The sequence below is a fragment of the Alexandromys fortis genome, unplaced genomic scaffold (assembly GCF_014885135.2).
Source record: "Alexandromys fortis isolate MF-2015 unplaced genomic scaffold, M_Fortis_MF-2015_v1.1 scaffold_0, whole genome shotgun sequence".
Lineage (NCBI taxonomy): Eukaryota > Metazoa > Chordata > Mammalia > Rodentia > Cricetidae > Alexandromys > Alexandromys fortis.
This window is the reverse complement of record NW_026067949.1, coordinates 22,529,490-22,557,040: the sequence shown is the minus strand read 5'-3', so window position 1 is coordinate 22,557,040 and position 27,551 is coordinate 22,529,490. Positions and strand designations below refer to the sequence as shown.

The 27,551-nt window shown below is 38.5% G+C and overlaps 2 protein-coding genes and 1 pseudogene across 2 annotated transcripts in view; 1 reads left to right on the top strand and 2 right to left on the bottom strand.

Moving 5' to 3' along the window:
• Positions 1-27,551, bottom strand: part of N4bp2 (NEDD4 binding protein 2) — a 330,918-nt gene that overhangs the window by 257,610 nt on the left and 45,757 nt on the right. The window lies entirely within an intron of this gene.
• Positions 1-27,551, bottom strand: part of Ube2k (ubiquitin conjugating enzyme E2 K) — a 53,768-nt gene that overhangs the window by 21,655 nt on the left and 4,562 nt on the right. Inside the window, exon 2 of the mRNA XM_050149633.1 lies at positions 5,643-5,765. Coding sequence (XP_050005590.1) covers positions 5,643-5,765 — 123 coding nt within the window. The remainder of the gene's footprint in view (positions 1-5,642; positions 5,766-27,551) is intronic.
• LOC126506371 (cytochrome c oxidase subunit 6B1-like) lies at positions 15,849-27,451 on the top strand (annotated as a pseudogene).

Sequence of the window (27,551 nt, the reverse complement as noted above, 5' to 3'; positions counted from 1 at the left end):
GAGAGAGAGAGAGAGAGAGAGAGAGAGAGAGAGAGAGAGCACACTCCTTTAATCCCAGCACTCGTGAGGCAGAGAAAAGGGATCTCTGTGAGTTTGAGGCCAACCTGGTCTACAGAGTGAGTTCCAGGACAGCCGATACTACGTAGGAAAAACCCTGAGTTTTTTTTTTGTTTGTTTAGTTTGGGGAGGTGTACCAGGAACTCAAGGCCAACCTTGGCTTCATAGAAAAGTTTAAGACTAGCTTGGGTTACATAAGATCTGTCTCCAACAAAAGAATCAACTTTTGTCCCTAAATTAGATGTCAATATTTTGTTTAAAATTTCAAAATAAAGCCAAAGAACAAAACGTAAAACTGGCAAAAGAAATAACACTATCCTCTTCTAACAAAGTACTACAAAAAGTATTCCACAAAGTACTAACTGGCAAAAATTTATATAAACCTAAAGCAATATTCTGTTTGGTTCTGATGTTACCTTTACCAACCACAAGTTAAACAAACATTTCTAAAAATTCTAAAAATAAGAAAAATGTAGCTAGGTTCTCAAATGAAGTATTCAAAGTGAACCATAACTCGTTCTGGATCACTGAAGTTGCAAGTCTTGCAAGAGATGAGACTGGCAAAGAATACCCTCTCTTAACTGGGTGTGCATCACAATCCTACAATGCCATAGTACATGGTATGGGGAGGCTAGAAGATCTCCTGATTCCAAACCCTGCTGACCTACAGAGCAGAGAGAGCATTCAAAGCTAGCGTGCCTTAAACACTCCACTCCTCTCCTTCCCTCCTCCTCCTTTCTGTCTCTGTCTCTCTTCTCACCCCCAAAAAAAATTCTACATCTAATTAACCTCCCAGTTCTAGATTTCATGACCCACTAACATGAAAGATTCACTATTAAAAAATAGGTAATAAGAGACTGGAGAGATGGCTCAGTGGATAAGAGCACCAACTGCTCTACCAAAGGAGCCAGGTTCAGTTCCCAGCACCCACATGGCAGCTCACAACTATCTGTAACTCCAGTTTTAGGGGAGAAACCTGACCCCCTCACACAGACATACATGCAGTCAAAACACTAATGCGCATAAAATAAAAATAAATTTTCAAAAAAGGAAATAAAAGGGTGCTACTCAAATACACATGAAACTAATAGATTTTTCTAATAATCAGAAAATGAACTAGATTTAAAAAAAACTAGCTACGTTACTGAATTAGATGTAAGTTAGATGTCTATTACATTCCTTCATATGCATGTGAAAAGTCACACAAAGTGTGCTACTGGCATTATTAACATCAAATATTCAGTTCTTGAAAATTTTAAGTAGAGAACTGTTGTCAGTTTATCAGGGGGTCCTACCAAATCTACCTTTCTCCACCATTATGAATGTATGCATGTGAATCTCAGAAAAAATAAAGAGCATTTCACTGATACTAGATTCTTTAAGCAACACACACACCTGCTGTCCACTATCTAGCCCTGGCTGGCCTCAAACCTGCAGTTCTTCTGTCTCAGCCTTTCAAGTGCAGGGATTATAGAAATGCAACATCATTCTCCGTCTTCAAAAGATTTGATTCCAATTCTTTATGTCTTATAATGTTTTTGGTAGAGTTCCCCTCTGTTAAATGCTATATGAATTGAACAAGAAATCTGGATCAAGAACATATAGTAAAAGTGTAATATAAAGAAAAGCAGTCATAACAAAAGACAGGTAAGAAAAGAGTACTAAAAAAGAATTTTGTAAATATGGAGATAACCATATACATTACAAAACCAATATGTAATTGGCTTGAAAAATATGTAGACTCATCTTTTTCCTTTGTAGCTGTTTACTAAACGTGAGAACAAAACCACAGACTATACTCCACATGAGTAAGTGGCTCCAGCACACACAGGGTGTAAGGCCCACATAGGCCCTTCTCTTCACAGAAGATCCTCTTGTTTTTCTGACTAAACTCCCAAGTGTTGGCTTTATGATTTGTCACAAAGTTCTTTCTTCTTAGATGATTAAAACAATTTAGGAGTAGTTTAAGAGCTACAGATATCTTACATAAATACTGTTAGATTGTGAAGGTATTTCTACTCCATTTTACATTCGTTTGTCTTATATAACAATTTTCATATAAAATCACTGTAAGATCAGTCATGACATACAATAATTTCTGATTGACAATGGATATAAGATATACATCATTACGTGACCTCACCTATGCAAACATCATAACCCAATTGACTCTGGGTAATGTAACCTCAAGGGCCCACAGTCATACAAGTGGCCCCATCACTGAATATCTAAGGGACTTTTATAAGCATTATACACAACAATCTTCAATATAACTTATTTACCTTTTGAGGAATAGCTTTTATTCTATTTATGTTTTATGCCTCTTTATTTTAGAGATAAGTCTTATTATGTTACATAGGCTAGCCTTAAACTGATAGACTCATGTAACTCTTCCTCTACCCTAATAAATAACTACAGGCAAGCACATTAATAGCTTCCAATCATCAAGCATTTAGCAACTTTTTTTTTTTTACCTCGTGAGGTGGGAGTAAGTTGATGAAACACATTGGACTAGTTATATCTGGGACTTTGGGACTTAAGTGCCCTAGGGTGTCCCTGAATTCAGAGCAATTCTCAGCCTCCCCAAATGCTAGGGATACAAGCATGAGCCCACTATATCCAGAGAAACAATTGTGAACTTTAACATCCTCCAAAGAGAAGAAAAAAAGTTGATAAGAATTACTGAACTGCCCATTTAAATTCAACAAATTTGAAAGAACTTCTAGACAAAAATAACAAAATAACTTAGTTCTTTACCACTAAGTTATTTAGGAAAGAAAATTAAGAAAGCTGAGTAAGTGAAATGCAATATGAGAATTTTCCATTTTATTTTTTATTTTTCTTGACAATCTGGGTTTTTAATTTATATGTAAAATTGCTTTTTAATGATAATACAAATGAATATTTTAGAGATAAACTTTTATTTAGCTTTAAGTTAGACCAAAAATAAAAGCAGGCTGAGGAGATACAGCTCAGTCTTAGAGCTTGCCCAACAAGTATATGGCCATGAATTCTAAGGTCAGAATGTCTATCTCAGTTCCCCCCCCAAAAAAAAAAAAAAAGGCAAAAGGAAAATACAAACAATTAAAAAAAAAAAAAACCCACTGCAAAACATCAAGCCTTCTGCAGTAGACCAATCTTTCACCTGTGCTTATTTTCAGAAAGAAAAGTTTATTACTTAAATAGCACTTTTTTTTTCAAACATTGCTGTAACATTTTTACAATAAAAAGATCTTAAAATAATCTACTCTTCAAGCAATGAAGCTATTGTCCCCAAATCTTAGGAAAGCTATTAAAAATATTGTCTTATTTTGAAGCACCTGTAGAAATGAGCAACTTGTTTCTAATAAATATAGAATGCTTTCTCAATTAAGAAAAATTATATATTATCTACTTTTTACAAGTTCGTTTACATATGAAACATGGCTAATAAGGTAACATTCTTTTCACTGAGCTCAAGAGGTCCCTGTGTACTGTAAGTCTGCTGCAGAGCTCTAGAATAATAATACTATTTCTTGCATTTTAAAAATATCTGAACTATCTCAAAAAGCACTTCAGGAAGAATTATGAGGCTAGGGATATAGCTCAGTTTATATCTGCTTGGGAACATGCACAGGCCTTGAATTTGATCCTAAGTACCACAAAAAAATAATAAAAGAAAAACAAAACACAATTATAATACTTGTCATAAGCTATTATGACATTATTAAAATCTTCTAATGGATGTCAAAAAAGCTAAATGAGCCAGGTATGGTGGTGCATGGTTTTAATCCCAGTACTTTGTGGGGCAGAGGCAGGCAGATTTCTGTGAGTTCAAATCCAGTCTGGTCTACATAGTGAGTTCCATGAGAGTCAGAGCTACATAGTGAGAGACCCTGGAGGGTGGAGGGAACACGACAAACATGTACAAGCCAGACATACTAGTAGGTATGGAATACTTTCAGTATAATCTTTTCACTTCAAAATTGGTGCCCGAGGCATATGGGTTGTGTTTGTGAGCCCAGCAACTGGAAAATGCAATCAGGAGGAGCAGGAGCTCAGAACAAGCCTCAACCACACAAATGCCAGTCTAAGAACAGTTTAGGTCACAAGAGAACCTGTCTCAAAAAATCAGAGGTGAATAGGGAGAGAGTAGGGAAAGCCAGACAAGGGTGACTCACATTTATAATCCCAACACTTAGCAAACTGAAAAGGAGAACCTGCTGAGAGTTAAGCTACAAAGAAAATCTGTTTCAAAAAACAAGAAAGAATTTATAACAATACTATAGGATCTTTTAAGGTCTTGAATGAAAACAAAATTTGCCAACAATATTGGGTTTTTCTGGGGCTGGAGAGATGGCTCAGTGGTTAAGAGCACTGACTGTTCTTCCAGAGGACCCGGGTTCAATTCCCAGCACCCACATGGCAGCTCACAACTGTATGAAGATCCAGTTGCAGGGGATCTGACACCTTCACACCAATGCACATAAAAAAATAAAGTTAAATAAGCACTAAAAAAAATTGGGTTTTTCTGAACTTCACTACAGATTACTGAGAGTATTACATTTAAAGAAGCCATAAGCACCACTTCTAATACTTGGTGAATCCTGATTTAGTCAAAAGCAAAGTTATTTAAAAGCATATACTTTGAAGTTAAAGGCAAGCTAAATCTCAGCTTTTTCACTTAAGAAGTGTGGCCTTAGACAAGTGACTTATCTCTAAACTCAAATATGTCTATTAAACAGGAATTATTATACTTACCGTCTAAGATTAGGTGAAAACTGAATGATAAAATACATGTAATGATCTTACAAGGAAGGTATACCACATAAGGCCATATGCTTTCTATTAAACAAATATTTGAACAGTTATTAAGCAAACTGTAAAAGTCATGGTTATCCTACATGACCCAAATTTCCAATTAATGAAGATCTGACTAATAAATCCAAATACTACAGTTTTGTCCTTTATCATAAACTTAATTCCGGGTTCTAAAGTAAAAAGCTTTTTAAAAGACATAAATATGAAAATCAGCAAAGCTATTTTCTTGTTTTTGTATGTTTTAAAATAATCACAAGTAGTTTTAAATAAAGAACAGTATCTAAAAACCTATATAATAATGAGAGCAAATGAAATAAGAAATGATAGAGAGGAGCTTTTAAAAGTAAAACCAACATCTTATTAGTCAAAATGTTAAAACAAGGTTTGTTACTAGTCACATCAAGGGTACCTGAGTATATCTAAATTCAAGGCTTAACACTCTATATGTAATCCTGTCATGCTATACAATGTGTGGCTACTTTAAAACAATTTAAAACAAGATAAAGAAAGAAGCTTTACGCTTTACGGCTTCGTAGAAGAGAATAAGACAAATGGAATGTTAAATTCTAGCCTATGTAACCTGTAACCTGGCTCTATGAAATGTATTCGAGAATTTTGTTAAAAATTAGCTAAAGCTCAGTAAGAAAAAAAATAGTCAAGTGTAAAAATTTATCATTTTATAAACTGCAGCTTACCCTAAGCCAAATAAAATTACCTTTCATGAATTTTATATAGATGCTCAAGATAACTCTGACTCAATCTTTCAGACAAGCTCTAATACACACAATATTTTGATACAGAAAAAAGTACTTGCCTTCATATGGTGTGTCTGGAGGTCCTGCTATTTCTCCTCTTAATTCTGTAAAATTCTCATCTACAAGATCTACTTTAATTTGATTTTTGCTCGTCTTAAAAATAAACAGAAAATATAAATGTTAGTTATACCAGCAAGAAGAAAGTCTATTTTAAAATATTACCTAGTAAAAAAACTAAAACCCATTTTTCGTATTTATCAGCTTTCGTAAACAAGTCAATGCTTTTCTAAAACCTAAAAAATTTTTCAAGCAAACATATTTTAACTCAATAGTTTTAATAAATAGTACCAATTAGAACAAGAGCACAATTGCTTGCTAACCTCATAAGAATTTTATTAAAGACAAATTATCTTTTTGGCCAATTCAGTGAATTGCTATTCATCTGCAGTTGGCTGTTAAAATACTACCTCTACACTATCTCTGCTCAATCACAAAGTCTATGGTTTAGTAAAAGTCATTTAGGTCATAAGCTCTCATTTGAATTAATCCTAACAACTCTAGATATTGATTAAATTACTATACCATCCACTACAATGATAAACACTCTAGGTAAGGCATTCCTTTCCATGGTAAAAGCCTAAATTTGTTACTAGAATCTGCTAATGCCTTTATTTTTCTGCTTCATTATAATGCCTTATTTTTCTGCTTCATTTACTCCAATGACAACTATCTTCTGACTATAACAAACTTACTTTAAACTTATCTAAATCTATTTGTTTTGCACTTAATGCTTCTCCAAGTATTTCCATAACCTTGTGACACCCATCCTCAAGAGCCATAGTAACCTTCAATAATTCAAAAAAACATCCAATGTGACTACGTGAGCATTCTCTTTTAAAGGATCTACCTCACCTGCCTGCAAATAAGCTGTCTCCATTTACCGCCTTATGCTTCCCTTGTTATTTTACTAGTCTACATACTGAACACTCATAATTTACCAGTTTCCTCAACTTAAAACTAAGCTCCTAATGTACAAGGTTTTTATTTGAATTCCTTATTTTAATAAGTAACAAGCTTACATTTATGATAGAGTTTCACAAAAGACTCAATAGTAAATGTTATGGTTTTTATAAGCACTTTCTAAATGGATGGAACAGCAAGAATTACTATTGCTTAATGTCTTTAGCGTCTTCTTTCACCTCTAAAAAACCATCAACCAGTTTTACTATTTTATATAATATATATTTTCAGTATAGAAACACTATATAACTCAAAATCCACATTTTTAAGTTTTATCCCTCACAGTATTTTAATAAAAGCACAGGATGAAAAAACATGACTTTTATACATCCTAAAAGGTAATGGTTTCTTTCATAACTTCTTTCTATCTGAGATGACAGTAGCTCATTTTTTCAAAATATTTTTGTTAAAAAGATTATTAATGATTAATATACACAAGAACCTCTTCCTGTACCTTAGAAAATTAGCACTATTTGTATTTGTGGTGGGGGAAATGTATATTTTAGTAAAGTAAAAATACTTTATCCATTATGTACAAGAGTGATAAACTGGAGACACCAAGTTTTAGCAACCAGTTTAAGCAGTAACACAAGTATTAACTTCATACTTCATTTCTCCCACTAAGAATTTTAAGGAAATCATTGGTGCTTTCAAACACCACTACAGAGCATCCACAGTCAAACTTCTTTGTAAAATGAAGTAAAATGAAAAATGTTGCAATAGGACTAACGGATCCAATTAGTCAAGTTTTGAAAGGGAAAGAGAAGGTAATAAATTAGAAAGAAAACTGTTTTTCTTGCAGTTGTCCCAATTCTTTTGTTAGTAAAAAAAACACTAGGTAAATAATTATTAATTTTTAGACCTCTCCTTCTATCTGTCCACATTACCCCCATATTACAATTCAGAGGGGAAAAAGATGAATCTTTTTTCACCCTTGAGAAAAAAACATTACTAGTACATGAAGAATCTACTAAATCAGCTCAAGAAAATACCATTACCATGATGAATCACAATATAAAGAATCATGGTCTAGAGTAGGGTCTTTATCTGCAAATAACTAAAGTTTAAAAAAATGAAAATTTAAAAACAAAAATTTTCAAAACTCAATTTCTCTATCAATTTAGTAATTATTCTTTAGAGCTTCATGGTTTGATTTAAACATCCAATTATTCCACAACCCGAACCTCCCACTATCCTAACAAAGATCTCAGTGTGACTCAGGAAGGTCAGGAAATGTGGACAACAGCCCTAGAAAAGCTGAGGCCTCTGGAGTCAACTGTGTGCTGAGCCCGGCTGTCCCTGACTCATGCAGTACTTCAGGGTACATCACTAAACCTGGAACTTTCACTTTATTACCAGAAAATGAGAATTTGTCTTACAATAATTTTGATAACATAAAATTTTACTATTTCTGTAAGTTATTTCCTTTTGTTGTTTTTGTTTCTAAAGGGGGTAGTGGTGGTGCTGGGATCAGTCCCTGGGCCTCTGGGCATGCTAGGTAAGACACCACCAGCACCTTCCTCAGAGTAAATAAGTTACCTATTACCCTTTGCTTAACAACAAGTACCTACAAACCTTTGATTACAAAGCCTTATTTTGGTTTTGTTTTGTTTATTGTTTGGTTTTCCAACACAGGATTTCTCTATTTAACAGCACTGGCTGTCCTGGAACTCATTCTATGGACCAGTCTGGCTTCAAACTCAAGAGATCCGCCTGCCTCTGTCTTCCCAGTATTGAGATTCCTTAATCCAGTACCTGTGCCTCTGCCACCACCCAGCTACTAAACCTTATTTTATAATTTACTTCTCAGTGGAGGCTGCCAGACTAATAATGGAAACATAATGTCTAAGAAGGAAAACCAACATGTTACCCATGAAGAGTGCAACAACCAGAGGCTGTAGCATTTACACAAACCCCTGAAGGGCGGTATTTTGTCATTGCAACTTCAGTGAGGGTAACTGCAAAGCTGTTACCCTCATTGAAACTCGGTAACTTTCTTCTACAGTTCAGTACGAGGCAGGAGTTCTAGTCTTGGGTTATCTGATACTCCTTTGATCCACAAAGCATTATTAATGCCTAAGTACAAAATTGATGGCCAGGCACGGTGGTGCACACCTTTAATTGCAGGACTAGGGAGGCAGAGGCAGGCACCTAAGTATGAAGCTATATAACAAGCCCCAAGGACAGTAAGAAAAACCCAGTCTCAAAACTTAAGGGGGAGGGAGAAGAGATGAGTAAAAGACAGAGCTCCTAATAAGCAATATAACTATTAAAACACAGCAAAGCAGCCGGGCGGTGGTGGAGCACTTTAATCCCAGCACTCGGGAGGCAGAGGCAGACGGATCTCTGTGAGTTAGAGACCAGCCTGGTCTACAGGAGCTAGTTCCAGGACAGGCTCCAAAGCTACAGAGAAATCCTATCTCGAAAAGAAAAGAAACAAAAACAAACAAACAAACAAAAAAGCAAAGCACCATAGAACACTGAAGATAATCTGTATGAAGATAAGTAAATGGACATTACTGCTAATGAAAAAGTGCAGAATCATTTGGTTAAGAGTGCCTAGCCAGCCTAGACTACACAGGACCTTGTCTCAAAAGAAGGAAATAAGAGAGAAAAACAGGGAAGGAGAAAAGAAATGGTAAGCCACATGGTTGAGTAAGCAAAGGGAGTTGACACTTTCTAGAACCCATGTGGTAGAAAGAGAGAACCAGGGGCTGGAGAGATGGTTTGGCAGTTAGGAGCTCTGACTGTTCTTTAGAGAACCTAAGTTTCAATTCCCAGCACCCACATGGCAGCTCACAGCTGTCTGGTACTCCAGTACCAGGGGATCTGAAACCTTCACACCAATGCACATAAAGTCAAATAAATCATAAAAAATATTAAAAAATAAAAAAACTCAACAACCCACACACCAAGAAAAAATTGTCCTCTAATCTCCCTGCCTCTATTTCCCTAGGCTGGGAATAGGCATACAGAACACGTGCTAGGCTGTAACTTAAAGCCCAACACTACCCTTCCCTTACCCCCAAAATGGGTTAACACACTTCTAATACAGTTTCAGGAATGAAAAACAAAATAACAAAAACACAGCACAGTACAGAAAGCAATCCTTGACACTGCAATGCTGAGTGTGAAGTAGTAATTTGTGTTATTACTGTTTTTTCAGTCTCCCTATGCAACCCAGGCCAACCTCAAACCTGTGGCAATCTTTCTGCCTCAGCCTACTAAGTGCTGTGATTTTGGTTATGTGCCACCATCCACATGGAGTATTGAAGATCAAAGCAAGGCTTCTGCACATGCTAGGATAAGCACTCTACCCAGATGAGATGCATTACTAGCCCATAAATAATCTATTTGTTGTTATTGAGTATGGGTGTTACAAGTATGTAAATGCCTGTGCAATACTTGCTTGTTTAGTACCTATGGAGGTCAAAAGAGGCTATTGGATCCCCTGGAACTGGAGTTACAGAATACGGTATCTGGGAATTGAAACCAGGTTATCTGGAAAAGTTGCAAGTGCTCTTAACTCCTAAGCTATCTCTCTGGCCCAATTACTACATTTTAAAAAAATAAACACTTTCAACTACATCTTGCTTGCATTTATTCTAAAATGAAATTTTCATCCAAATATCAAGCTAACATGGTAGTGAATATCTATAATCCTAAGCATTAGCAACGCAGAAGTATAAGTAAGGATCACTCAAGTTCAGGGCCAGCTAGGCCTAGTATCGATCGATCTCTCTTCCTGCTGCCTGCCACTCCTGAAGTAGAACTCTCGGCTACCACACCAACACCAGTCTGCCTACATGCCACCATGCTTCTTGCCATGACAATGGACCAAATTTTTGAACTATAAGCAAGCCCTAATTAAATACTTTCCTTCAGGAAGGCATGGTGGCACATGGCACACACCTTTAATTCCAGCATTCCAGAGCAGAGGCAGGTAGATCTCTGTGAGTTCCTATGATCCTAAAGGTGGAGGACAGATAAATTCAAGACCAACACAGACTACATAGTGAAAACTGTCTTTAAAATATATTTTATGTGTATTTTATATATGTGCATATTTTATGTATATTATTTATATATCACATATTAATTGGCATGAGCTTGATGAACTCATGACTTTAGTAATAGCTGAGTATAATACAATTCTCCTTTTAAAAAGCTTATTAGCTTAGGGCTGGACATGGCTCAGGGTTTAAGAGCACTGATGGCTCTTTCAGAGGTTCCAAGTTCAATTCCCAACAACCACATGGTGGCTCACAACCATCTATAATAGTATCTCTCTTCTGGACAGCAGGTTTAGTTTACATGCAGAGCACTCATACATAAACTATTAATAAATAAAATTTAAAAATAAAAAAGCTTAACTTAGAGGCTGGAGAAAAGGCTCAATGGTTAAGAGCACTGGCTATTCTTCCAGAGGACCTGGGTTCAATTCTTAGCCCACATGGCAGCTCACAACTATCTGTAATTCCAGTTCCAGGGGATCTACCCTCACACAGACAAACATGTAGGTAAACACCAATGCAAATAAATAAGTCTTAAAAAAAAAAAAGCTTATCTTAGGTAAATAAACTCAATTCCATAAAAAGATATCCCACTCAGGATTGAACCGTATAGTGAGGAAATACTAAAACATGTTTTAAATTTCAGTGTCTACAGTCCTTATAAAGAAATACTTAATGTAACAAAGAAAATACATATATTAAAGGGGGAAGACACATATAGCATACATAAGATTCTACTTTGATTAAATGGGGGTAGGGGAAAGACCTACTAGATAGATGTCTTAGTGATTTTCCAAGGGACATAGTCTTGAAACTATGGACCCAAACATCCATACAGCAGATCCTATCTGTAACTCCAGTTCCAGGACATCCTTACTCTCTTCTGGCCTCCATGGGCACCAAGCTCACATGTAGTAAACAGACATACATGCAGGCAGTACCAAAATTTTTTTTTAATTCCTTTAAAAAAGAAAGAAAAAGAAAGAAAGAAAGAATCTAGGGCTGGTAATTCTACCTACTCAGGAAATTGAGGCGAGATGATTTCAAGTTCAAAACCAACCAAATCAATTTAGTGAGAGCGTGTGTCAAAATAAAAGGCAAAGAGGGCTGGAGATGTATGTAGCTCCGTGGCACAGTATCTGCCTAGCATGGGAGAAGTCCTGTGTTCAATCTTCAGGACTATAAAATAAAAGACAAGAACGCTGGCATCAGTGACAATCTTGTACAGGGGTTCTCAATCTGTGGGCTCACTTTTCTTCTTAGTTCAGATTCCAGGAACATTTGTTAATTAACACTCTCACTCTTGACAAACCTGATTTGTTTTCTTTCATGGTATTCATTTTTAAAAGCCCCCATTTAACTCATTTCCCAATGAACTTAAAATAAAATAAATAAAATAACCACTGTTCCTCTCACCCCAAGGCACCACTAATAGAGAAAACACAACCACTGTTAATTGGTTTGTTAAAGGGCAGACCAAAAATTCCAACTAAAAATTAACATTGTCCTAAGTGTTTCTATTAAAGATTAATCTTCCCACTTTGTTATGAGTACCACCATACCCTTTTCTTTTTCAGAAACTTTGCAACTTCCCTTGCAATCTTGTTAGGGAAAAAACATTCTGATTACTCTCCAGCATCATCAAGTTCTCCTACCACCAACATACAACTCACTGCACTATCAGTTCTTTTCAGAGCTCCCTCCAGCCTGACTTCCCCAGCTCAACACGCCCTCTCATCTCCACTCTCCTATGCCACTTTCTCACCGACCTTTCAGCAACCCATTCCAATCAGACTTTTATCTTCACCTTTCCAATACAAACTCCAGCAAGGACATCTATGGCAACTACACTGAAAATTCTATAGTAATTTTCCTTTCAGCAACCTAATGGGCCAATTTCTTTCTAACACTCTATTCTTGGCTTTAGTGACACCATGCACTTCAGCTTTTCTTAACACAAGGAATAACTCATTCTATCCTCTGTTAGTGATCTCCAGTTACAATTTCAGTATGTACAAAAGGCTAAACACAAAGACCAGGACTTCATCCTAAATCTCTATTTTAGGCTATTTCCCCATAAGACTCCCCAGCTGAGGCTTTAAATATATCACCTGCTTACCTTACCTATGTCAAATCTCTCTCCAGATCTCGCCTCCAGACTCATAAACTCAACTGCTTGCTTGTTATTTCCATCAACATAAACCTAAAAAGGACATAGCAAAATTCTTGCTCTTTTCCATCCATCTCAAAAATTAGCACCGCCACTAATGACTAAAAGCAAAGCCATGTTTTGCTAATCCACTGATCTTGCTGCTGTGCCTTTTAAGCATATCCCAGCACTACCAATACTCTTCAGGTCCCTACTCAACTCAAGCCCAATTTACTGTCATCTCTTGTCCAAGTCACCTAGACAGTTTCCCAAATGATCATTCTGCATTTTTTCCTACTCTTTCTCCATAGCAAGCTACTGAATCTCCTTTCTGAACAGGGTGGTACAAACCTGTGCTGACACCACTTGAGACAGGAAGATCTGGAATTCAAGGCCAACCTACTCTACACAGCATCATACCTGATACGAAAGCAGACAATTTCCCCTTTTCTTTTTTACTGGGAGTCTATCAAAAACACATTCTTGAACATTGTTATTCATCTGTGCATGGGGTAGGGGGTATGTATAGATGAGAAGACAATTTTTAATAGATGGTCCCTTTCCACCATGTATGTCTTTTCCTGCTGAACTTCAGATATGTTATCTAGAAAATTATTTTGAGAATTTAAAAACAAAAGGCACATCCTTAAGGACTATAGATTGAAAATGAAAAGTAGTCTATTAGCTGGGCATAGTCATATCTTTCTGTAATCCCAGAACTCAGCAGGCTGAGATAGAAATGTCAAGGTTAAAGCCAGTTTAGGAAACAGGTCACACACGTAGCAGGACCCCATCTCAGAAATCAATAATGCTAAAACCACCTGGAACACCTCCTTTAGACTTCCCCTACTTATCTAAATTACAGATTACTATCTTGTTTCTTGTTATATCCAGAAAGGCAAACCTCCAGATCAGTGGTTCTCAATATTTTTACTACAATTCCTAACAGTAGTAAAATAAGTTATGAAGTAGCAACAAAATAATTTTATAGTGGGGATCACCACAACATGAGGAACTGTATTAAAGGGCCGCAGCATTAGGAAGTTTGAGAACCACTGATTTAGTTCCTTTTTCCTCTAATCCCACCCATACCCTCACACCCCTTACCTCCCAACCCCCTTCATTCCCCCCATTCTCACACACACAAACCACCCAAACTTTGTCTTTTCCTTTAAACTCCACATTGACTCCCACAGTTATTTAAAACCCAAATTTCTCTCTTAAAACATCTGAAGTGATCTGGATCCTACCACCTTTCCCAGTTCATCTTTCATCACTGCCCAAATTCCTACCATGTTTAAACAGACCCCATTTCTTCTGAGTACTGACCTTAACAGTTTCAAGTCCAAGGACTATGCAGTAAGACTACCACTGCTAATGTCTGAAAACAATAAAGCGGGGGTGGGGGGGTCAGATGCAGTGGCACACACCTTTAATCTCAGCAACCAGAAGACCTTTAGTGCCAGCACTTGGGAGACAAGAGGTAGGTGGACTACGAGTTCAAGGCCAGCCTTGACTTCACAGCGTAGCTGAGTAGCTGTTACTTCCAGGACAAACGAGGCTACACAGGGAAACCCTATCTTGAAATTAAAAAGGCCAATGGTGGTGAAAAATTCAAGGTCATTCTCAGCTGTGTAGTGAAGTCAAGGCTGGCCTGGGATATAAGGCCTTGTCTCAAAACAAAATGCAGATGTAGATGAGATAAAAAGAAAAAGGAAATATTTCCATGGTGGAATTACACATAACCTTTACTATCTATCTAAAGCAAACATGTAGCATATATTTACAAAAACTAAGAAAATAATTAAGCCGAGTGGTGATGGCACATGCCTTTAATCCCAGCACTCAGGAGGTAGAGGCAGGTGGATCTCTGTGAGTTTGAGGTCAGCCTGGACTACAGAGTTCCAAGACTGGCTCCAAAGCTACTGAGAAACCCTGTCTTGAACCCCCCCCCCCAAAAAAAAGAAGAAAGAAAAAGTAAAGTAATTAAGCTGGGCAAGGTGAGCCCATGCTTTCCATCTCAGAAGGCAGTATCAGGCTCATCTCTGTCTACAGCCTGATCCACATAGCAAGTTCAAGACCAGCCAGGGACACATATGACACCCTGTCTCAAAAGAAATGGATGGGAAAAGGAGGAAGATAAAAAAAGATAATTAAGTAATTTCTTCCCATCTTTAGTTGTCATCATTATCAGCTTTCCATACATAAGTAAGTACATTCAAATTTACCCTCCAAGTATTGTTGTGTAAGGGTTATTCCCAAGGAACTCTCTCCCTGAGGTCAAACTAAATTACTCAACCTTACAGCTTCCCTTAGGCTATACACACACACTTAAAAATTAGCTGTTCAGTATCTCACTGCCTTAGTAGGCAAAATCTACTCAGTAAAGCAATGACAATGTCTATTTTATTAACGCAAGCAATACTCAATATCTGAATAGATAAAAGACTATGAAGATAAACAAAAGAACCCACAGATACAGATGATGTCATAATATACCACATAGATGTCCCTTGAGATCTTCAAAGGGGAAAACAACAAAAGCCAAAATAACTTCCTTTTGCAACCTTATTTCCTAAGTTTTTTTGTTTTGTTTTGTTTTTTCGAAATAGTGTTTCTCTGTAGCTTTGGAGCCTATCCTGGAACTAGCTCTTATAGACCAGGCTAACTTCAAACTAACAAAGATCCACCTGCCTCTGCCTTTCAAGTGCTGGGATTAACGGCGTGCGCTACTACCGCCAGGCAACTTCCTAGTTTTTCACCTGGACGTTCATTTTCTAGAGGACTCAACTAAATTAGTAGCTCATACATGGAATAGATGAGCACCTTGACCTGGAGCCCATCTTTAACAATTTTACACTTCTCCTAGTTACAGAGCAGAACAAAATTATTACTTTCATGATGGCTGGGATAAGCTCCCCAAAAAATCTTTAAATTTATTTAACTAGGTCACCACCTTTGATAATACATCAGTAGTTTTTTGTTTGGTTGGTTGTTTTTTAAAAAAACAAAAACAAAAACAAAAACAAAAACAAAAACAGGGTTTCTCTGGGTAGCCCTGGATGTCCTGTCTCTATAGACCAAACTCAAGAGATCCTCCTGCTTCTGCCTCCCAAGTACTGGGACTAAAGTCGTGCACCATCACACCTGGCACATCCCCATTTCTTATGGGGCAATTGGAGGATAGTGCAGCACCTCACAAAGTAAACTTCTTAGGACAAAAGGTATGAGCAAATCCAGATACATTTAAAAAAACAAAAACGGCCTGGGGCTGTAGAGATGGCTCAGAGGTTAAGAGCACTGACTGCTCTTCCAGAGGTCCTGAGTTCAATTCCCAGCAACCACATGGTATCTCAAAATCATCTATAATGAGATCTGGTGCCTTCTTCTAGTGTGCAGACATACATGCTGACAGAAAACTATACATAATAAATGTTCTTGGTTGGGTTTTTTTTTGTTTTATTCGAGACGTGGTTTCTCTGTGTAGCTTTGGAGCCTGTCCTTGAACTTGCTCTGTAGACCAGGCTAGCCTAGAACTCACAGAGATCTTCCTGCCTCTGCCCCCCAAGTCCTAGCAAGTGCCACCACTACCAAGCTAATAAATCAATCAAAAAATAAAAATGAATAAAAAATTTTTTTAAAAAGGCCGGACAGCTGGGCATGGAGGCACACACACCTTTAATCTCAAGACTCTAGGAAGAGGTTAAGAGTTCAAGACCTGTTGTATATAATGAGGTCCAGTCCAGCCAGGGCTACACAGTATACCTTGCATGGGGACAAGGTCTGACATACATAACCATCCAGGGCTGGGGATATGACTGAGTACTACAAATGATGTACTAAGTTTGCATGGAAGCAGAGATATCTTAGGCGAGCACTTGGGTTAATTTAGAAACCAGACATAGCATAAACCTGTAATCCCAGCATTCAAGAAGCTGAGGCTAAATTGTAAGCCCTTTCTCATTCAAAATAATAAATGGATGAATGCTGCTGCAGGATATTTGTATACCGTGTGAAAATGTCATCTGTGATTGGTATAATAAAAATCTGAACGGCCAATACCTAGGCAGGAGGTATAGGTAGGACTTCCAGGCACAGAGAGGACTATGGGAAAAAGAGAAGCAGAGTAGCCAGCCAAACGTGGAAGAAGCAGCAGGGGCAGTACAGAGAGATGAGTTAACAAGTCACAGAACAGTATATAAATTACAAAATACAGGTTATGTGATAAGAACTAGTTAGGAACAAGACTAAGATAAGGCTAAGTGAGCATTCATATTAGTAAGAAGTCTCTATGTCATTCCTTGTGAGCTGGCAGCCCAAAGAAAAACTGAACTATAGAAAACATTTACTTATAAAACAAATATTTGGCCCAGCAAAATTTTTCAAAGACTTCGAAAGAATGGAAAAGCAAAAAACCCAGGATAACCAAAACAATCCTGGGCAATAAAAGAACTTCTGGAGTCATCACAATCCCTGACTTCAAACTCTACTACAGAGCTACAGTACTGAAAACAGCCTGGTCCTGGCATAAGAACAAACAGGAGGACCAATGAAGCCAAATAGAAGACCCAGATATCAATACACACATCTTCGAACACCTGATCTTTGATAAAGAAGCAAAAAGTATCCAACGGAAAAAAGAAAGCATATTTAACAAGTGATGCTGGCATAACTGGATGCCAACATGTAGAAGAATGAAAATAGACCCATATCTATCATCATGCACAAAACTCAAGTCCAAATGGATCAAAGACCTTATTAACAAAGTCAGCCACACTGAACCTTATAGAAGAGAAAGTGGGAAGTACACTTGAACGCATTGACCACTTCCTGAATATAATCCAGCAGCACAGACACTGAAACAATTAATAAATGGGACCTCCTGAAACTGAAAAGCTTCTGTAAAGCAAAGGACACAGTCAACAAGACAAAACAGCAGCATACAGAATAGGAAAAGATCTTCACTAACCCCACATCAGACAGAGGTCTGATCTCCAAAATATACAAAGAACTCAAGAAATTGAACACCAAAAGATCACATAATCCAATTTAAAAAAATGGAGTACAGAGAACTCTCAACAGAGGAATCTAAAATGGATGAAAGACACTTAAGGAAATGTTCAACATCCTTAGTCACCAGAGAAACGCAAATCAAAACAACTCTGAGATCCCATCTTACAACTATAAGAATGGCCAAGATCAAAAACACTGATGACAACTTATGCTGGAGAGGTTGTGGGGGAAAAGGGAACATTCCTGCATTGCTGGTGTGAATGCAAGCTGGTACAACTCCTTTGGATGTCAGTGTGGCGATTTCTCAGAAAACTAAGAAACAACCTTCCTCAAGACCCAATAATACCACTTTTGAGTATATATCCAAAGGATGCCCAATTGTGCAACAAGGACATGTGCTCAACTGTGTTAATAGAAGCTTAGTTTGTCATAGCCAGAACCTGGAAACAATCTAAATGCCCCTTGATCGATGAATGGATAGGAAAAATTTACACAATGGAATACTACACAGCAGAAAAAATAACAACAGCTTGAATTTTGTAGGAAAATGGATAGAGCTAGAAAACATTATTGTGAGTGAAGTAACCCAGACACAGAAAGACAATTATCACAAGTACTCACTCATAGGTGGTTTTTAAACATAAAGCAAAGAAAGCCAGCCTACAAACCACAATCCCAGAGAACTTAGACAACAATGCAGACACTAAGAGAGACTTACATAGATCTAATCTACATGGGAAGTAGAAAGTAGAAAATGACAAGATCTCCTGAGTAAATTGGGAGCATGGGGACTTTGGGGGAGAACTAAAGGGAGAAGGGGAGAGGCAGGGAGGGGAGCAGAGAAAAATGTAGAGCTCAATAAATATCAATAAAAAATAAAAACAAAAAACAAATATTTATTTAAAAACTACATCCAAACAGTTAATGTGAAATCAGTATATATCATTCATATATACACTCAAAATACTCAGCAATAAACTGGAAATAACTAAATGTCTAACAAATGTAGAAAGTATTCTGAACTTTTTTTTATTCTAGGGACTAAAGAAATGGATCAGCAGTTAACAGCACTGACCGTTCTTGCAAAAGACTTGAGATTCTATATTCTCAGCACCGACACTGTGATTCCCAACTATCCCTAACTCCAGTTCCAAAAGAGCCAATGCACTAGGGCAGCCAGATATGCACACGATATACATTCAAACAAGCAAGCAAAACAAGCATGCTTATAAAATAAATATAATCTAAAAGAAAAAATACTCTTTAATATAGACTGATTTACAAAGGAAACACAAAATGTTTTATTATCAAATGCTTTAAGAACAGCATTAAACAAGCTAACTCACAGATGAGTAAGACAATCTCAACAGACAATTTGAAGCAAATCTAGAGAAGAAAACACATAAAAATTGAGAGAAGCTAGAGAGATGATTCAAATGATTAAGAGTGCATGCTGCTCAGTTTTCAGCATACCTGGGGGCTCACAGTTGCTGTAATTTCAGCTCTAAGGGACCTGACATGCTCTTCCGGCCTGCTCAGGAATACACAAATACACACTAAAAGACCTACTTTAGGTGGTGGCACACACTTTTAATCCCATCATTCTTCCAGAGGCAGAAGCGGACGCAGACAGATCTCTGAGTTCAAGGCCAGCCTGGTGAGCGATTTCCAGGTCAGCCAGAGCTACAGAAAAACTCTGTGGTTTAAAAAATCCATTAGGGAGCTGGGTGGTGGTGGCGCACACCTTTAATCCCAGCACTTAGGAGGCAGAGGCAGACGGATCTCAGTGAGTTTGAGACCAGCCTGGTCTACCAAGTGAGTTTCAGGATGGCTAGGACTGTAACACAGAGAAACCCTGTCTGGAAAAACAAAAACAAAACAAATAAACAAAAAAAATCCAATAGGGTTAGGATGTAGTTCAGCAGGTAGAACATTTGCCAGGCATGACAAATCCTAGGGGTTCAATCCCTATTCCCCATAAACAGAATGTGGTGGTGTAGACCTGTCCTCCCAACACTTGAAACAAAGACTGAAGGATAAAGTTCATCATCACCTTCAGCTACATATCAAGTCTGAGGTCAGTCTAGGCAAGAGATCCTGACTCAAAAATAAGCAGATAGGAACACAAAAGCAAAGTGTACCTATCAAAGGTCTGAAGCGATAACATTTTAAAATATCAAGCTATTACATTCCAGGAATCTACAAGATGCCTTAAAAAAAAAGGATTCTAAGAACTTTCAAGGAGTTTTCTAGAAGTCTATCAAAACCGACAGACAATAATATCCTGAGTGCACTAATAAAGTCTGGCAGCGACACTTGAGAACAGGAGTAAACTGAGGGTTCAAGACTCATCAAGCGGCATTTTAGCCAGGCATGATGACACAAATGACCTATAATCATAGTGCCTGGAAAATGGAGGCTAGAGGATTAGGAGATTCACTAACTGCCTTGGCTATATAGCATGTTCAAGGTCAGCATAATCTACAGGAGATGCAATCTTTAAAACATTAGTAGCATTTTAGGATAAATAAGTTTTATTTCTTTTTATGAACAAGAATTCCATTTTCTTGCTCAGGTAGGGCTTTATCTCCTGGTTCTGATGGTTTCTTCTAGCCTCATCCCATTCTTTTGGGTGCTGGGATTATATGCATGTGTCCCATATACTTGGCATAAGGAGGTTACAGAACCAAAGGACTTGTAACAGGCCTTTAATCCCAGCACTAGGGAGGCAGAGGCAGGAGGGTCTCTTATGAGTTGGAAGTCAGCCTGATCTACAATGAGTTCCAGGACAACCAGGGCTGCGTAAAGAAACCCTGTTTCAACAAAAACAAACAAACAAAACAAAACAAACAAAAGCAAAGAATTGGGAATCAGGAAGTTGGATCAAACAGGTAAAGCAAAGACTGGTAAATTGAAACTGAGCTCACGTGGTGGAAGCAGAGCCAATTCCTGCAAGCCATCCTCTGAGCACACACAATTCATTTTTAAGAAAAAGGGCTAGTGAGATGGCTCAATGGTTAATCCATATAATGAAAATAGAGAACTGACTCCCACAAGTCATTCTCCAACCACACATCTGCCATATAAACACACTAATAAACTCAATGGGGGGGTGGACATAAAAGTTTGGTCCAAGTCCTACAGCTCAACTTAACAGCAAGTTCACTACTATTCAAGCTTTGAAATACAAAATCTGAAGTTTATACAGGGATAAAAGTATAAATCTGAGCCTTGATAATAAATAGGCCAGAAAAGCTATAAAGGCTATGATTATAAAATAGTCAGCAGAGAACATAAAGGAAAATGACAGTATAAGACCACTTTCAGTTTTTTTATATTTCATGTATGTATCTTTGAAATAAGGCCCTAGCAGGTATGGAACTTACTGTGTAGACCAGGCTAGCTGTGAACTCACAGAAATCCATAAGCTTATCTCTCAAAAGCTGAGATTAAAGGCTTAAAGGCATGCACCACTACACCTGACCTTTTTATTTTTAATTACATATGCAAGCATGTTTCTTCATGGTCCATGTGAGTGATATGTCCAGGGTGGCCAGAAGAAGATAGTGAATACCCTGGAGCTGTACTTACAAGAGGTTGCAAGCAGCCCAAAGTAGACACTTAGAACCAATCCTGGGCAATCTGCAGTTGTAACTACTCTTTACAGCTGAACCATAACACTAACCCCTATTCTAAATGTTTGTGTGTCTCCGTAATGTAGATGGAACTAGCAGTCAATATCATAGAACTCAACTTTTTATTATATTTATTTTCTGGAGGAGGGATGCACATGTGTCATGGCACAAGCATGTGGGGCTCAGAATTGCAGGAGTCAATTCTCTACTTTCACTAGTGGATCCTGTGGATCAGGATTGGAAGCAAGTACCTTTACCTGTTGAGCCTTCCTGTCAATCCCTCACCTTATTTTTTGAGCCAAAGGTCTCTCTGTGAACCTGGAGCTTGCAATTTCAGCTACACTAGCAACCAGGGAAGCACCAGATATCTGCCCATCCCTGCACCCCAATGCTGGGGTTACAAGGCATTCCACTGTACCTGGCTTTTATGAGAGTACTTAGGATCAGAACTCAACTCGCCCACCCTTGAGCAGCCAGCATTTTATCCAGTGAGCCATCCCCCTAGTCAGAGATCCAAAAGGCAAAGAGGGGGATAAAGCTAAGTGAAACAAATTAAGTCTTAAAAGAAACAGTTACAAATAATAAGAGTAATCCAAATCATAAAAACAGAAAAGAGAATGATGATTGTTAGGAATGGAATGAGAGTGTGTTACTGAGTACAGGATAAGAAAAGTTTTGGCCAGGTGGTGTTGGCACATGCCTTTAATCCGAGCACTCGAGAGGCAGAAGCAGGCAGATCTCTGTGAGGAAGAGGCCAGCCCGGTATACAGAGCAAGTTCCAGGATTGGTTCCATAGCTACTGAGAAAATCTGTCTCAAAAAAAAAAACAAAAAACAAACAAAAAAAGTAAAGTTCTGGAAAAAGATGGTAAGTGGCTGCACAACAGCAGAGCAAATACACTTAACACTTTAACTACACATCTAGAAGTGATTAACCTAGCAAACTTTGCTTAGTGCTTTATCAGAGCTAGGGGGTAGTACTGGGATCAGACTCAGAGCCTTGCACATACAAGGCAAGTGCCCTACAAATGAGCTATGTTCAAAGCTATGTGCATTTTATCATACCTTTAAAGAGTAAATAAAAATCAACCACATATAGGGAATATCAAATAAATATAAAGAATCCTTAGCCAGAAAAGTGATCTCAAAAACAAAGAAAAGTAAGAAACAGGGAGAGGAGGGACATTTTATTTTCTTTTTTCAGAGATAGGGCTTCCCTGTCAAACAGTCCTGGCTGCCCTGGAACATGCTTTGTAGACCAAGCTGGCCTCACTCAGAGATCTACCAGCCTCTGCCTCCCAAGTGCTGGGATTAAAGATGTGCGCCACCACTGTCCGGCTGAGGAGGGACATTTTCAACACACATTTTTCCTTCATTTATAAACCATCTCCTAGTGCTGGAGATGGCTCAGTGGTTAAGAGCATTGCCTGCTCTTCCAAGGGTCCTGAGTTCAATTCCCAGCAACCACATGGTGGCTCACAACCATCTGTAATGAGGTCTGGTGCCCTCTTCTGGCCTGCAGACATACAGACAGAATATTGTTTACATAATAAATAAATAAATATTTAAAAAAAATAAAAAATAAACCATCTCCTAAAAGAGAATAACACCTCAAAGCCCATACATCCCTAGGTATTATTCTCTTTGGCCATCAGTCCTAGATGTTCCTACATGATAACAAAGCTCTAAGTTAAAAACTGAGGTAAACTCCCATAAGCAGTTACTAAGGGGCTAAGGTGCTGGCTCAGTGAGGAAAGCACAAATGTTAGCACCGGAATGCAAATCTCCAATGCCCATGTGACAAAGTTCCAGTGTCTCTACAGTGAGATGAAAGGCAAGGACACAGAATCCCCCAGAAACTTCCAAGCCAGTCAGCCTCTCATAAAACATAAAAATAAAGAGACATCCTGTTTCAAACAAGATGGAATGGTAGAGACCAACACCTGAAGCTGTCTGTCCTGTCCTCGCACTGTGGTGTGTCTCCCCCAATATGAGACCCTGTCTCAAGAAAAAAAGAGAGCCAGAATCAGTATTTTGAACTTCAGTAGAAAAACTAGGACTTAAAATTTAATTATAATGCCCACACTCTTAATTACTAAATTTACTACTTTATAATCCAAGAATTAAATATTTCTGCCTCCTGGCAAGTTTAAATTTTCACATAAAGAGGGAAAAGAGAAAACAAATACCTAATATTAGAATATCACTCTTTGCACTTATTTAGTATTGATTTTATTAATATTTATTAGTATTAGCATAAAAAGACTTCTCATGAACACTGACATATTGTATTTGTAGTAGTGTCCTGCACCACTAACTAGCTTTGTATCATTGACCAACAACTAATCTCTTTGTGTCATTGACCAACAACTAATCTCTTTGTGTCATTGACCAACAACTAATCTCTTTGGACCAACAACTAATCTCTTTTTTCCAATCTTTTTCTTTTTTTCTCGAGACAGGGTTTCTCTATGTAGCCCTCGCTGTCCCAGAACTTGTTCTGTAGACCAGGCTCGCCTCAAACTCAAAGATCTTCCTGCCTCTGCCTCCCAAGTGCTAGGATTAAAGCCGTGTACCACCAGTGATGGGCACAATTTTCCAATCTTACTGGTAAAGAATTCATTATGGTATCTTTGTGTTCTTAAAAACAAAACAAAACCAAAAACACACACACAATAAATTTTAACCATTTCTAAGACTATTAACTATAGTGGGTTTGGGTTTATTTGGGGTTTTGTTGCTGTATGGCTTCTGAGACAGAGCCTGATGTAACTCAGGCTGGCCCTAAACCCCTAATACTGTCTCTAATTCCCAAATGCTGGGGTTATAGGCATATGTCACCAAACCTGGAGGGCTTTTGTTTGTTGTTCTGCAGCCCTAACTGTCATGGAATTTGATATGTAGACCAGACTGGCCTCCGATTCAAAAACAATCACCCCGCCTCTGCCAAGAGACTGAATGCTTCCATTAAAGCCTGGAGGGGAGGTTTTCAGGAAGTTTTTTTTTTTTGTTTTGTTTGTTTGGTTTTTTTAAACAAAAGATTTCAAAGAGCCCTCTGAAACAGCTTAACAAGTAAAAGTGTTCTGAGTCTTCAAGGCTCATGACCTGTGATCCCTGGAACCCCCAGTGCAGAGAACCACCTTTCCAAAGCGCTCCTCTGACCTATGCACATAGACAGATAAATGGCAGACAGAAAATTTTGCATTTTTAAGGGCATTTTCAAAAACCCTCAAACTTTAACCATACAGTATATACTCATATCTATTCTTTTACTCATACACACTAATCTGTGCTACAAGAAATGAGAAAAGGTAGACATAGGGGCACATACCTTTTATCCCATAGGACTGAGTAAGCAGTGAATTCAAAACCAACAGGTAGGGCAGAGCATGGGCACTCGCCTTTAATCCCAGCACTTGGGAGGCCGAGGCAGAGGCAGAATCTGTGAGTTCTACATAGCTAGTTCAGGACAACCAAGACTAAAGAGAGTTTGTTTCTGTCTCAAAAAACAAAACAGGACATTGTCGCCTTTGCTTAAGGGTCATGTTGAACTACTACTGCTCCATGGCAGTCTTTAGGAGTTGGCACCATGGCTGAAGACATCAAGACCAAAATCAAGAACTACAAAACTGCCCCCTTTGACAGCCGCTTCCCAAACCAGAACCAGACCAGGAACTGCTGGCAGAACTATCTGGATGTCCACCGCTGCGAGAAGGCAATGACCGCAAAGGGGGGTGATGTCTCCGTGTGTGAGTGGTACCAACTTGTATACAAGTCCCTCTGACCCATATCATGGGTCTCAGCCTGGGATGACCGCAGAGCAGAAGGCACATTTCCTGGGAAGATCTGACCTGACTCCACCCACATCTCCTCTGTTCGCTCTCCTCTCTCCATGCAGTAAAGGGGGACCTGGGTATATGATGGTCCCTACTTTGGGACCCTGAATCATTTAAAAAAAAAAAAAAAAAAACAGGTCTACATGGCATGTTTCAGGTCAATCAGGGCTACCTAGTGAGCCCTGAGATTTTTAAAAACAAACTGAGAAAAATAACTGGTGGTAGGGTACCTATGGTACAGCTAAGGTTCTGTTACTTGGTTTGAGCGCCAGTCATACTGTATATGTACTCTACTTTGGTATGGAAAAGGGTACTTTTCCCCAAAGATAACAAACAATATAATTATTTCACTGCTACAGACCTTTCTGTTCTAAACAGATAAATCAATCTCTCTTCCCCACCCCGTCCCTCTCACATGTCTGTGCCAACAAATTCACTAAAGTCCATCTCAACCTTTTTTCTGGATCCGGCCCACAAACCTCTTCCCTTCTCATACCCATAAAATACCCACGACACTTAACTTTTTGCACCTAGCTCCCCCTACTCCAGTGCTAACGACAAGAGCCACAGTCTTATAGGTGTTAGGCAAGCACTCTCCCACTGTACTCCCAATCTTTTTTTTTTTTTTTTCCGAGACAGGTTTCTCCGTAGCTTTTGGTTCCTGTCCTGGAACTAGTAGACCAGGCTGGCCTCGAACTCACAGAGATCCACTTGCCTCTGCCTCCCGAGTGCTGGGATTAAAGATATGTGCCACCATCACCCGGTTTGTACTCCCAATCTTAACCAAACACTGTTACCCACCATTTATTTACTACTCTATCAGTCTAATCAAGAAAGTCTTTGAGGTGTTGAGATCAACATGCTCAGTATGTTCACAGAAAATAAGTATATACTTTACAAAGGAATGACATGCCAAGGAAACCAAGATGCATCTAAACATTGGCCACAGACCAAAGTCTCTCTTTTTGTAGTGCTTGAGGATAGAATCTAGAGCCTCCCACAAGCAAGACAAGTGTTCAATTACTGAATACATGTCCAGTCTTACAGTCTTCTTAAGAGTAAAGTAAGCCAGTGGTGGTGGCACACACCTTCGATCCCAGCACTTGGGAGGCAGAGGCAGGCAGATCTCTAAGTTTGATGCCAGCCAGAGATGATACACAGAGAAACCCTGTCTTGGGGGGGGAAAAAAAAAAAAGAGTAATGTAAAGGTCATGGATAGTGATGCATGTGTTTAGTCCCAGCACTAAGAGGGGGAGGTAGGCAATTTGAGTTCAAGCCAGACTGTTCAACACAGTGAGTTACAGCCAGGGGTATGAAAAGACTTTGTCTCAAAAAAGAAGAAACAAGATGGTAGTAGTGCACACTTTAATCCCAGGACTTGGGAGCCGGAAGTAGGCACATTTCTGAGGACAGCCTGGTCTACAGAACTCTAGGACAGTCAAGGCTAAACAAAGAAACCCTGTCTTGCGGGCTTGGGAAGACAAAACAAAAACTAAAAGAAGGTTAAAGTAAAACAAGAAATGTAATCCAACAATATCACTTGTACCGGCTTTTTTTGTTTTGTTTTGTTTTGTTTTTGGATTTTCGAGACAGGGTTTCTCTGTAGTTTTTGGTGCCTGTCCTGGAACTAGCTCTTGTAGACCAGGCTGGCCTCGAACTCACAGAGATCCACCTGCCTCTGCCTCCCGAGTGCTGGGATTAAAGGCTTGCGCCACCACCGCCCGGCCCGGCTTTTGTTTTTTAAAGCACTCTGTAAGGCTGCTAAGTTCAGTTCTCTCCAGAACCTCGTAAGGCACACTAAACAATTCACACAAAACTGGAGCTTATGTAACTGAAGAAAAAATTCTATTCTTGCTGAGTAGTGGCAAAGGTCTTTAGTTCCAGCGCTCAGGAGGCAGAGGCAGATGTATCTAAGTTCGAGGCCAGCCTAGTCTACAGAGTGAGTTCCAGGACAGCCAAGGCTACACAAACCTTGTCTTGAAAAACTGAAAAATAAAAATCTACTCTTAAAAAATTGTTGGACCTCAGGTATATATATTCAGTAGTGGAGCACTTACCTACTAAACATAAAAAAACTGTTAAAATTTTTTTCAAACTCTAGTTACATTTCTTATAGATAACTTTACCTTTTTCTTTAAATCAAAATGGAGTCAAGGTAGGATATAGCTCAGTGGTAAAGCACTTACCTACATCAACTGACACACACAGAGAGAGAGAGAGAGAGAGAGAGAGAGAGAGAGAGAGAGAGAGAGAGAGAGAGAGAGAGAGAGAGAG